Source organism: Tiliqua scincoides, chromosome 2, assembly GCF_035046505.1.
Source record: "Tiliqua scincoides isolate rTilSci1 chromosome 2, rTilSci1.hap2, whole genome shotgun sequence".
Classification (NCBI taxonomy): Eukaryota; Metazoa; Chordata; class Lepidosauria; order Squamata; family Scincidae; genus Tiliqua; species Tiliqua scincoides.
Window position 1 is genome coordinate 134,280,059 of NC_089822.1, and position 12,950 is coordinate 134,293,008.

The window sequence follows — 12,950 nt, forward strand, 5'->3', positions numbered from 1 at the left end:
ACTTACATCTATCTTAATCAACCTGCAAAGAAAGGGTTTATAACAGATTAAACATAAACAAAGGGTTTACATCAGCTATTTTCAACTTTTTTTCATCTCATGGCACACTGACAAGGCGCTAAAACATTCAAGGCACACCATCTGTTTTTTGACAATTGACAAGGCACACTGCACTGACAGCTGGAACTTGCATCCCCCAGTGGTCCTACTAACAAATGATCCTCCCCCAAACTCCCATGGCACACCTGCAGGCCACCTACGGCACACCAGTGTGCCACGGTACTGTGGTTGAAAATGGCTGGTTTTCACAAACGATGTGTGGAGTTGGGGGTAACATGTGCTTTTTAAGGGCCCAGTCCTATCCAATTTTCCAGTGCCAGTGCTGCTGTACCAATGGGTATGCACTGCTTCCTGTGATGGGGGGGGCAGGCACAGAGGCCTTCTCAAGGTATGGGAACATTTATTCCCTTACCTCGGGGCTGCATTGAGGTTGCACCAGAGCTGGAAAGTTGGATAGGATTGGGCCCTAACAGCCCAATCCTGTGCATGTCTACTCAGAAGTAAGTCCCATTAGTGTCAATGGGGCTTACTCCCAGGAAAGTGTGGATCGGATTGGGCTGTATGGGTGCAATCCTAACCGCTTTTGTCAGTACTTTCCAGCACTGGCATAATGGTGCCAGTGGGCTGTGTGCTGCATCCTGCAGTTGGGTGTCACTCACGGAGGCCTCCTCAAAGTAAGGGAATGTTTGTCCCCTTACCTCAGAGCTGCATTGCCCTTAGGTCAGTGCTGGAAAGCACTGACATAAGGGGTTAGGATTGCACCCTAAGGGCCCAGTCCTATCCAATTTTCCAGTGCTGCTGTTGCTGTGCCAATAGTGCATGCACTGCTTCCTGTGTGGGGAGGCAGCCCCAGAGGCCTCCTCAAGGTATGGGAACATTTATTTCCTTATCTTGGGGTTGCACTGCAGCTGCACCAGTGCTGGATAGGATTGGGCCCTGAGTCTTTTATAGGTATACCTGCAGTTTTATTAGTACTGATTCTGTGACAATAACTTATTTTAGGGAAAGGAATGTTGATGGAAATTGAATGACATACTTTTGGCCATCCACTGTAGTACAGTATACAGATGTTGTTGGCATCCTTCAGTCTCGGAAGACTATGGTATCACGCTCTGAATGGTGGTTCTGGAACAGAGTGTCCTCTCTTAGTGCGCAAAGCCTGGGTAAAGTAGGTATGGAGGATAGCTGTTACCCATGCAGCAAATCCCCCCTCTCCACGTCGCTGAAATGGTCCAATGGAAAGGCAGAGGCCAATACGGTTGGTTCCAGCGGCGTCGCAGGAGTTGCCAGAACGTGACTGTGTTCAGCCATGAACTGCCTCAGGGACTCCGGCTCCGGATTTTGCCTCGAGGTTGACTCCTGAAGCCTTTTCCATAACTGGATGTAGCCGCAAGGCAGTGGTGGTTTGGGATCAGTTTTCCTCCTCTCAGATGAGCTGCCTTCACAGGCTAACGAGTCCCATCTACCCGGTGGCTGTTCGGTCACCTCTTATGACAAGTACAGCCAGACTGAGGGCCTATTCTTGTCCCCAGCCCCCAGGGGTAGTATACAGATACGCAGCAATATATAAGGCAGTGTTTCTCAACGTTAGTCCTCTGCTGTACCACTCCACATGGTTTACTTTTCTGAGGTGCCACCGGAAGCAACTGGTGATGATGTCATTGCTGGTGACTTCTGGGGTGGGAGGCCAGATGTGCCGTGACAAGCACCAGTAAGAGGCTCAGGTGGACGGGAGGGCTTTCAGGGCGAGAAAGAGCCTGCTGTGGAGCTCTGCCTGCCAAGCTGAGCCTCCTGTTGCCGTTTGTTGTGCTGTGTTCCTGGTCTCACTGCCGGGTGGCAGGGGTTCAGGGGTCCCATGAGGACCACCAGACACCACCACAAGTACCACTGGTGGTACCCATACCCCTGCCTGAGAACCACTGGTATAAGGATCTGTGGCTGGCTCCCAAATGCACCCTATGAGAGAAACTGCCTGCATGTAGGAGAACAGCAGGCCAAGCAGATGTGGCTAGGCTTGACCATTCTCCCTAATGTGCCAGCAGGACCCAGTGTGGCTAAGTTCAACAGCAGCAAGACAAGAGACTGAATGCAACGTGCAAAGCTTTTCCCAGCACTGAGCTGCATTGAGAAGGGAACAAGCTTAACCTATTGAATATTTGCCTGGCAGAGGCCTGTCACAACCATGGCGGTGCGCATGCGCACTCACACCTGCTCTCCTCCAAGATGGCTTCCGCGGGAACTTCAGCACGCCCTCTGATAAGATGGCGACTCCGAAACTCCATTGCCCATTAGTGATATGGCTCGCCTGGCTTCAAGGGGGCGGGCGTGCCCTTTTCCAAGATGGCGGCTGCCGCCAAGTGGACCTAGAAGGGCGTGCAGGCCTGGGGACGATTCCAAGATGGCGGTACCCATGCTGAGATTGGCGAGACAGAGAGGTTGGCTGGTGGGCAGCGTGCCTTGGAGAGGTAGGGCTTTGTGGCAGTGAAAGGCCAGTGCCTGTGTGGTCTTGGGGCGTGGCTGCATGCTTGGCTGCCAGCCTGGCTTTGGAAAGCACAGTGAAGAGAAGGCAAATGCAAAGCTTTGCTCAGCTGCCAGGTGGCAAAAGCTGCACCTGATGAATTTCTGCCTGCCTCATAGTCACTAAAGAGGCAGCACTGCTAAGACCACTGTTTTTTCTTTCCCCATTAAGCCATTTCTGCCCAATGTTGCATATACGCAACAGGGATCAGATGTGTGCACAAATATGGGATGGGCAGAGATGGGTTTTCAGGACCTGGTCTACTGCCTCAGCCACAGGTCATTAGGGGATGGAGAGTGCCCTGCCACCGAATTGCTGTGAAGAGTTGCTGCTCCCCTCCCACCTGTTTTCATTAGTTCTCTGCGCATCCCATTCAAGCTTCTGCACACTAAACGCAGTGGTTCTCACACATGTAGCACCGAGACCCACTTTTTAGAATGATAATCCATCAGGACCCACCGGAAGTGTGATGTCATGACCAGAAGTGACATCATCAAGCAGGAACATTTTTTACAATCCTGGGCTGCAATCCTACCCATGCTTACCCAGGAGTAAGTCCCATTGACTCTCATGGTTAAAAGAATATACATAGTAGCTTGTTAAAAGTACAGGTCTGTCACATTTCCCCAAATACAGTCATGTGCCATGGTAGCATTAAGTCTAATATATTAAAAATAAAATGTTGAAATGAATGGGGACCCACCTGAAATTGGCTCATGACCCACTTAGTGGGTCCAGACCCACAGTTTGAGAAATACTGCACTAAAGCATCTTCCTCAACAGCAGGGATGTGTAGTGGGTGAGGAGGCAGGTGAGGAAGAGTCTCCCCACTGGAGTCCTTCGAGAAGTGCTGCTGCCTTGTGAAGTGCCCAAGCCTTCAGGGTTGTGTGGGTGCTCTGCCTCCTCACTCACCGCATGTCCCTGCTCAACAGCACTTATTTGATTTGGTGAGTACCGCTTTTCTTCTGTAAGGAGAGAAAAAGCAGTAGGATTTGGGCAGTGTTCCTGTAGATTTAACAGCTACATGAGGGGTGGAAATTCATTAAAAGCAACTTTTCCTAGTATGGAGAAAGTGGTGGATGATCTCTCTTTTTATTATTAAGAATACATGTATGCCAGTTTTCAACATGCGATTAACTTGGCAGTAGAGTTAGAAACTCTCAGTTTCGCTACTGCTAGCCTAATCTTGTGGATTTCAGTGAGACTTTTTCAAGTTTAAGATGGTAGCGTGACTGTTACAGCTATTTTGAAACTGAATTGGTACAATACACTGAAAAGCTTAGAGATAGTCTTTCAAGGCTTGGAAAACTATTTCAAGTACATACGCGAACATTGGCTTCCAAAGTGATTACTGGGAGTCTGCCCTCCACTAGACTCAACAGAAGGAGAGTATTAATACTAAACTTCCTTCTCTACAATGTGAGCCACATCCTCTTATAACCTAATTGGCGCACTTATTTTCATCTTAACTGATATTGGAAGGTGTTCAAAATTGACCCTGTTTGCATACGCTTGAAGGCAGGTTGTGCTCACTTGCAGCCACATCTGTAGTTGCTACTGGGCCAGTTTGAACAACATATCTTAATTATCTCATCAGCACCATGTGATTAGAGATGTGCATGCTCATGGCACACACACATCCTGCCTGCCTCCCTCCTCTGCTTCCAGGCTAGTAACCTTGATTGTGAGGTGAAGTCCCTCCACCAAACCATCCCTCTAGTGTAGTGGTTCTCAAACTTCTTAGAGACCCTGACTAGCCAAAGAACTGTAGCAGGCCAGCTTCCTCCCAGATTAGACACTGTGTTAAGGAGCATCACGTACACATTCCTCATCCTGGCACATATGGCTTGTAGCAGCAGACATCGCTGTGCATCCATGGTAGTGCCTCCAGCATCCAGGGTGGGCTGCGAATTCAGGTGAAATAGGAAATTGTAAGATCCCAGGAAATTTCTGGGCCCCCTCCTTTGGCTCCTGGGTCCCCTTTTTGACCTTTGGCCTGATCCAGCTGGGCTCTTTTCATGTTCTTAACCAGGGGACATGCACTAAAACTAAGTGTTGGGAGAGTTAGGACAGAAACTGGTGGTGTGTCTTGACCATTTAGTGCCTCTCAATGTGCCCTGACATGAAAAAGGTTGAAAATCACTAATCTAGACCAGGGGTGTCCAAAGTTTTTGGCAGGAGGGCCACATCGTCTCTCTGACACTGTGTCGGGCACCAGGGGGAAAAAAGAATTAATTTACATTTAAAATTTGAATAAATTTACATACGTTTACATAAATGAATATATTATTCATTGGGTTTTGCCTTGGGTGCCCTTCGGGGAGAAAGGTGGAATACAAATCCAATAAATAAAATAAATATATTAAAGATGAACTTATATGAATGAATGAAGGTCTTTCAATAGCTCAAGGCCTATAAAAGGCCTTGCACAAAGCAAGGCTGGCCTTTCCTTTGCTGCTGCTACTGCATCACAGATGTGAAACAATAAGCAGTGGAGGGAGCCCTAATCCCACAGCTCACACGAGAGGTCAAGCAGTCGCCCTCACACTGAGAGCAGTTGCATCGGGCCAGTGTGGGCTCCAACAAATCTCCTGAGGGCCAGAGGCTCATTGGAGACTGGGGGCTCCCTGAGGGCAGCATTGAGAGACCTTAAGGCCGCAAGTGGCCCCAGGGCTGGTGTTTGGGCACCCCTGATCTAGACTGTAAGCTCCTCAGGACAGGGGATCTGTTTCTTTGCAGTTAATGGTGTTGTATATGTATTAATGATGTACATACCGTAGTTTATTATCCATGGAAGTGGATATTATGTATACTTTGGTAACTATAAAGGGTAGAGCTTTGGAAAATTATATTTTGTATGCAACTGTAAAAAAAAAAAAAAAAAACACCCTAAGGACATTTGCAATAGGAGAAAAATATATTTGTAAGCTCTTTGCAGGCTATGGTTCTCTATTGAGCTGCCTTTGCAGCCCAAAGAGGTTGGCAAAGCTAGTGTGCCACGCATGACTTAAACTTCCAGCATTCAACAGCCACTATGGTTCTCTATTGAGCTTCATGGAGTGCCTTTTAAATGCTCTATTTTTATTTTTCTAATTTTTATATTAACTAAATTAAAAATAATTTCTAACAATAAAAATTACTTTAAAATCATTTTAAATTTTAATAGTTTTTAAATTTAATAATTAAAGAAATTAATTTTAATAATTTAAAAATCATTCTCCAGCACCAACGACATGCACAGGGTGCTTTCAAGCACAAGCACGCACACACACACACACACACACACACACACATACAGAGAGACACACGTTTGTGTGCATTTATGTGTGTATAAATATATATGCATACATAGATATACACACATATTATACAAACATATATATACATACACATACATGCGTGTGTATGTGTGCACAGAACATCAGAGTGGAACGAAGCTTCAACAGGCCTCCAGATGTTGAATAAACAGTGGAAACTCATTGCTTTTTCTTCATGTTGCCCTTTTGTGCAACACTCCCCATTGTCCCTTCTACCACATATACCTAACCCGTTTCTTGATACATACAGTGGGTCCACATGCTACAACCATGCCTCAGAGGGCCTCCAGGACACAATCAGAAGCTACTTCTGGTTCACACCCACTAATTCCTGTTGCATCTTGGACACCTTCCGAGGCAGTGGGGAGGCCCACAGAATGGGCTGCAGACCTGGTGTGGTCCTGACACAAATAGCAGTGCCACAACCCTGCCCCCTGCAGACTCCAGCACATGCGAATTTGAACTGGGATAAGAATGTCCCTTCTTAATAAATGTTTCTTTTTGAAAACTCGCTGACTTGTTCCATCCCAACCAGAGCAGAGAGCTGGTGGTCCTTGGCCTAGAACAGATGACTCAAGGCTAACATTCTCTCCCCCCTTTGGAGCCAGTCCAAGCACTTTGGGCAGGATTGGGCCCTTGGGAGCAGGGACAGGGTGTGTGGGGAGGCAGATGAGGCAGAGCCTCCCTGTGCTGTAGGTGGGGTTTGGCACCTAGGAGTTTGGCAGAGGCTTCCATAGAATCAACAACCCAGGACGTTCAGGTGCTTTGCCTGCTGCAGGGACGTGTGGTGGGTGGGGAGGCTCTCCTCCCCACCAGAGTCCATTGAAAAGCACTACCGCAAGGACCATGAGGTCCTAGAGCAGCAGGGGCGTGCGGTGGGTGGGGAGGCGAGTGAGGCAGAGCCTCCCCAAAAGTCCTTTGAAAAGCACTACCACAAGGACCGCAAGGACCATGAGGTCCTAGAGCCGCAGCGACCTGCGGTGGGTGGGGAGGCAGGTGAGGCAGAGCCTCCCCACCAGAGTCCTTGGAAAAGTGCCACTGTGAGGACTGCAAGGACTATGGGATCCTAGAGCAGCGGGGATATGCAGTGAGTTTGGAGGCGGGTGAGTAAGGGGGGTAAGGGGAAGAGTTTCCCCTTATCTTCAGCTGAGCTACTGTGGAGCCCTATCTCATGCTGGATACTGATCATTTTAGAGGAGAGGAAACTGCTTATATTGAAACTGAAACAATTGAAACTGCTTATATGAAGTCAAAAAACTCATCCATCCAGTCTTGCTCTTACAGGAGACAGCCAGAGATCTCTAGCATCTCATGTCTGAGATCTTTTCACTGGAGATGCCAGGGATTTAACTTGAGATCTTTTGCAATCAAGGCATGCTAGGACCCCTCCCTGAACACAAGTATTTAGAACCTGACCAACAACATACAACATACAGCAATGTGACTTCTCTTTGAGGCTTTGTATCTCACAGTCAGCGTGTGGTATTTGGCCAGCAAATGACACTTACCTAAGAAAACAGCGGTGTAGATTCTCTTATATGTTCTTATGTTGCAAATTAAGGAACTGTCAGAATCAAAGTGACTAATTTGGCCAAGATGGAATTAACTGTCCCTAAAAGGCAAAAAATCCCCCAGAAATCTACAAAAAGGAACAGCACCAGTGGTAGCTGCTTTATCCTGCTTCTAATCTCAGTAGTTGTCGTCATCCCCATTTCACTCCATTTCACTCCCGTTTGTTCCACATCAATAGCTGCTTCAAAGCAGTTTGCAGTGCTAACCCCTCGCCACAGACATACAAAGATATCTCCCAACAGCTACACTCTGAGCCAGGGGTCCTATGTGAATAAATAGCTTGTGAGCTTGCCTGAAGCTTAGCTCACCACATCTCTTTCACTTGTACCCAGCTATATATTATTTTAATCATTGATAAAATTTACACCAACTGTGCACTTTCAGGCAGCAATCCAAGAAGCCCCCCACTACCACACACACTTTTTTCCATAACCAGCTCCTATGTAAACACCCAACTTGTCATTTCCACCACCCTTCTCCAAAACTCCACCAGCAGAAGTTTTATTAGTCCGCTACCTCCACATATCACCCTTTAAAAAGAGTCAGTCCCAAACCAAGATCAAAAGAGAAAATCACACCCCAAGACCCAAATAATTGTGCAGTGGTCAGCAGGAACACAAAAGAAACACTTTCCACGTCCGCTTGGCTCTCTGCACTGAAATGTTAGCTGAGTTCAGAAGTGAAAATTAAGGGCCCAATCCTAAACTTCATGCACTGGCTCACCACCGGCGTGCCAGCAAACATGTTGCTAACATGCCGTAAGGCATGTTTGCAGGTCCTTGCACCAGTGCTCTGCCGGTGCTAGCACAGCGCTGGGCTAGTGCTGGTGGAGTGCCAGAGCTCTGCTGCTCTGAGGCTCTTGATTCTACACCAACCTTCGGGTCGTTGTAGAATCGAGTAGCCCCATTGCAAGGCTACTCAGTTTACCCAGGGGAAGGGGATGAAAGTCCCCTTCTGAGGAGGCAGCAGTGGCTGCCTGGTGAGCGTAGGATACAGCGGCAGCCATTTTTGGCACCTCTGCTAGTCAACTGGGAACAGGAGGTGGCTCACTCCAAAGCGGAGGATGATCACAGCACATGGTTCAAGGGGCACTGGGCTTCTGCTGCACTTCAAGAACAATGGGGCCTGCCCCTTTAATCCCACTTACACATGCAAGCGCATTCACAGGCCTTTACAGGAGAAGAGTTCTTCAGAAGGCCAGGCACATCTTGTTCATGGTGACTGTACACTGTCTGAACACACACCAGGCAGTACAACAGGGTGGGACTGGACCAAAGAGAAGTGGCCCTGCAGGGTAAATTAAACAGTAGCTGGGGGACCTGCCAAAACCAGAATCAGGACCATGGCAGAGGGGGGGGGCGGAGGGGGGAGCATCTGGAAAGAGGCTGAGAAAGCCCAGCACTGAGCTTCTCCAAAAAGAGCCAGCACAGACTCAAGTATATGTGGGGGGGGGGGTGCATATGTGTGCGTGTATATAGAAACACACACACGTCCATATGTGTGTGTGTGTATACACACACAGACACACATACATACACACATGTGGGTGTGTATATATACACATATACATTATATACACACACCTGTGTGCGTGCACATGTGTGTGCATGTTTCTGTGCACATGTGCGTGCATATGTGTGCGCATGTGTCTGTGTATGTGCACATATGTGTGCATGTATGTGAGTGCATATACTTGTGCATGCGTGCTCATGGTGCAGACTGGTGCTCCTGGAGGTGGCTGGAGGGCAGCGGCCGGAGCAGGCGCCTGTCCTGATGCGGTGCTCCCCTTCCCTCTGAAGTGCTCCCAGGCGGCCGGGGCAGGGACTGCAGCGCCACCCGCACTCCCTCTGGCCGGCAGGAGAGTGCATGCGCGCCTTCTAGGGGCTTTATGGTCGTGCCGTGTCACCCCGCTCGGTCTTGTGCTGCGCCTCTGGTCGGGGATATAGGGGCGTTCCACGCGCCTGGCGGTTGGCTGGCGGGGCGAGACTCGGAGCGCGCGGCCGCCCCATCCGCGCGCCTTAAGAGGGTGCCGCGCGCCCCCTCTGCTGGGGCTGGCTGGTAGCTCAGCTATCCAAGTGCCTCCAGAGTGCGAATCCCCGGGGGAGGGACGGCGCTGGAGTGACGCACACTCGAGACCAGCTGGTAGCCCCGTCCTCTGACGCATAGAGGGCGGGGCCCTGGTCGCACCGCACGGCAGTCGCCCCCGAACTCCGCCCTCGAGGGGAAGGGCGGGGCGAAAGGGCGAGCTGTGCCGCGACCAGGACCCGGAGGCCTTGCAAGGGGCCTTAACGGCCCTGTCTCCTTCCCGGGGGGGGGGGGGAAGAGTCAGGACCGGGCCACGGGCCTCCGGGGGTCCCGCTTTTAGAGCCTGCCAGCCCAATCCTATCCACACTTTCCTAGGAGTAAGCCCCATTGACTCAAATGGGACTTACTTCTGAGTAGACTGCTTGGATTGGGCTGTTGCCCTCCTATGTGAGAATTTCCTCACCTTAACAGATCAAGCGTGATAAAGTTACACCACAAAACTTTTTTCTTTTAATTAAGAGTCACTTGGAAATCTTTTAAAATTGAAAGGCCAGAGGGAGTGTGGGTGGCACTGCGGTCCCTGCCCCGGCCGCCTGTGGCGCTTCAGGGGGGAGGACGAGGCTTCTGTTGGGGAGGGGCTGCACTGCATCCTGACAGGCGCCTGCTCCGCCAGTGCCCTCCAGCCACCTGCAGGAGCACCAATCTGCACCACGCGCACGCATATATGCACACGTATGCACATGCACATATGCAGGCACGCACGCACAATGCACACATGTATACATGCATGTGCACATGCACACGGATGTGATACTCGTGTGTAGTTTGTCCCCTTCCCCCGGGTAAGGTAAGCGGCCCTGGTAAAGGCGCTTGTGTAGGGCGTGCAACCCTGCACTAGCACCTAAGATCCTGTGGAGCAGAGCTCCGCGGATCCTCCTCCCTCCCTCCCCACGCCTCCGCCCGCCCCCACCTACCGTTCCGCAGCTTGGTGCTCCCAGAGACCGCCAAGCCACGGAAGCCAGACGACCACCCCACGCTAGCTGGGCTAGCACCGGCGGGAGCCCAGTGGTGAGCCCCGCAAACATGCCTTACGGCACATTTGCGACTGGTCAGCGGCACTGAGCTGTGCCACCAACCACAAGATTGGGCTCTTAGCTAGAGAGCAAATTACACTGTGTTCAGTGGGGCTTACCCTCAGGTAAGTATGCATAGAATTGCGATTCTATATACACACTTACCTGGGAGTAAGTTATTAAAGTCAGGGAGACTTGTGCCTGAGTAGACATGCATTGGATTGTATTATTAGTGTTTAAACCCCTTCCTTTGGCTTACTAGCATATTTAGAAATTCTGACTAAGCCTGATCAATTAGATCAAGGGTGGGCAAACTTTCAACTTTAGGGATCCTGGACCTTTAGCAACTGGGTAGGAGAGAGAGAGAATTTCCTGCTGAAATTCCTTCTTCTATACAATTGTTAAAGGTCCAGGATTCCTAAAGTTGAAAGTTTGCCCACCCTGAGTTAGATCAATTAAGAACACAGAAAGGGTCCAATTAATCAGGCAAATTTTTAAAATGTAATTAATAAAAATGTAACAAAAGCCATGTAAGAAGAAGGCATTCTTAGAAGAGGCATGTTTTCTTCCCTTTTGCACAAAAATATACTCTATGCCTTTCCTAAGATGGTATATGCTGTTGCCTGTGAGCCTGCTTGCATATAACACCAAAGTTGTGGTGGTTTTCTTCAGACCAATTTGTTTTTATTCATACTCAGAGGCTCAACAAGCATCTGCTGGAGATGTTCTAGGAGGGTTTCCTGCTAAAGGGGAGGATTGGATTAGACGACTTCTCTGATTCTATGAACAGGTCAGCTAACAGGTCTGTGAGCCAGCTACGAAGCTGCTTTATCATCATACTGTGGGCCCATCCGGCCCAGTATTAACTTCTGTGATTGGAAGCAACTTTTAGAGTTTTGAGCAGATCGTTTCTATAATTCTGAAGCTTCCTGTCTCTGAAAGTGAGTATCTCAAAGCTTATTATGGCAACATACAAACAAGCTTTTCCTGCTATATAAGAAATATGTGCTTGTTACATTTAGACTGCTGCAATTCTAACCACACTTTCCTGAGAGTAAGCCCCATTGAACAAAATAGGACTGACTTTTGAGTAGACCTGGTTAGGATTGTGTCCTTAGTGAATTGCATCTAGCTAACCAGAAGTAAACCACCCAAGGTTGGAAGAATAATGTAAGGAAAATTGCTTGGTGAATGTAGAGTTGGAATTCATTTGTGAGATGCAGCAAAATTTCAAGATTCTTGTGTTTTCTTTATTTCAGAGATCAGTTTTAAACTAGATGAGAAAACAGCCCACAGCAGCTTGGATCTGTTCAAAAAGGACACTGGTGTCATTTATCGCATGGTGGGGATTGACCCCACCAAAGTTCCCTCAAACCCTGAACGCTTCAGGGACTGGGCTGTAGTGCTGGGTGACACTACCATGTGTTGTGGCTGCCACTACTGGGAAGTGACCGTGAAGCGAGCACTGCAGTTCCGAATTGGAGTGGCAGATGTGGACATCTCCCGAGAAGGCTGCATTGGGGTAGATGATCACTCCTGGGTTTTTGCTTATGCTAATCGACGCTGGAATGCCATGTTTGCCAATGAGACCACTCCCATCAGTAATATTGGCAACCCAGAGAGGGTGGGTCTGCTGTTGGACTATGACCACAAGAAACTCAGCTTGGTGGATGTAAGCAAACATGTGTTCTTTCACAGCATGCTTGCTGAGTTCCAGGGCCATGTGGTGCCTGCCTTTGCCCTCTGGGATGGTGAGTTGCTTACTCATTCAGGTCTTGATGTACCTGAAAAACTCAAAAGGAACTGAAAACCTCTCAAGTCCAGTGAAGCTTGTTCACATGGCTTCTTTGCCTTGACTTTCTAGGGTGGTGTACATGAAAAAGAATCTCTGTTCTACACACTGATGTCAAATTGGAACCAACAATGTTTACTGCTTAGCCTGCTAAATCTCTTAGGAAAAGATCTTGCCTTCTGATTTCACATTGAAGCCTACTCAGTTTGAAAATAAATGAGATTTCATTTAACGCTCAGTGACAAGACTACATTCCCATCTTCTGCCTCTGCTTTCTTATCTTCGGTGGTGGAAAAAGTGTACTGTTCATAGAGTCAGACCACATTTGGCTTATGTTAGCTCTGCTAATGTTAGCACAGAGAAAAAATATGCTGGGGTCGATCTATGATTGTTTGAAAGAGCAAATTCATTCCTTGACAGTTGTAGGGTGTGTGTACGTCTATATGCATGCTTGAGCCCCACCCTTTGGTTTCCTTCTCTTATAACCTTTAATTATGTGAAGTTTGCTGACACATGTGAAGCAGCTTCCTGCACCAGACAAGCTGCCCACCCTTTCAGTTGTCTAAAAATAGGAAAAGTTCCTCTTTGATGAG

The 12,950-nt window shown here is 48.6% G+C and overlaps 1 protein-coding gene across 1 annotated transcript; it reads left to right on the plus strand.

The window, feature by feature from the left end:
• The first annotated feature begins 2,388 nt into the window (after positions 1–2,388).
• Positions 2,389–12,595, plus strand: SPRYD4 (SPRY domain containing 4). The gene is made up of 2 exons (XM_066615915.1): positions 2,389–2,525; positions 11,825–12,595. Exons 1-2 carry the CDS (start codon positions 2,459–2,461, stop codon positions 12,370–12,372), a joined length of 615 nt encoding a protein of 204 aa, XP_066472012.1. The 5' UTR covers positions 2,389–2,458; the 3' UTR covers positions 12,373–12,595.
• Positions 12,596–12,950: the final 355 nt, after the last annotated feature.

Bases quoted from the DNA above. Each gene is read 5' to 3' on its own strand.
- SPRYD4 (XM_066615915.1), top strand. From the start codon at position 2,459: ATGGCGGTACCCATGCTGAGATTGGCGAGACAGAGAGGTTGGCTGGTG. The intron at 2,526-11,824 runs GTAGGGCTTTGT...TCTTTATTTCAG, and splicing joins GGGCAGCGTGCCTTGGAGAG to AGATCAGTTTTAAACTAGAT.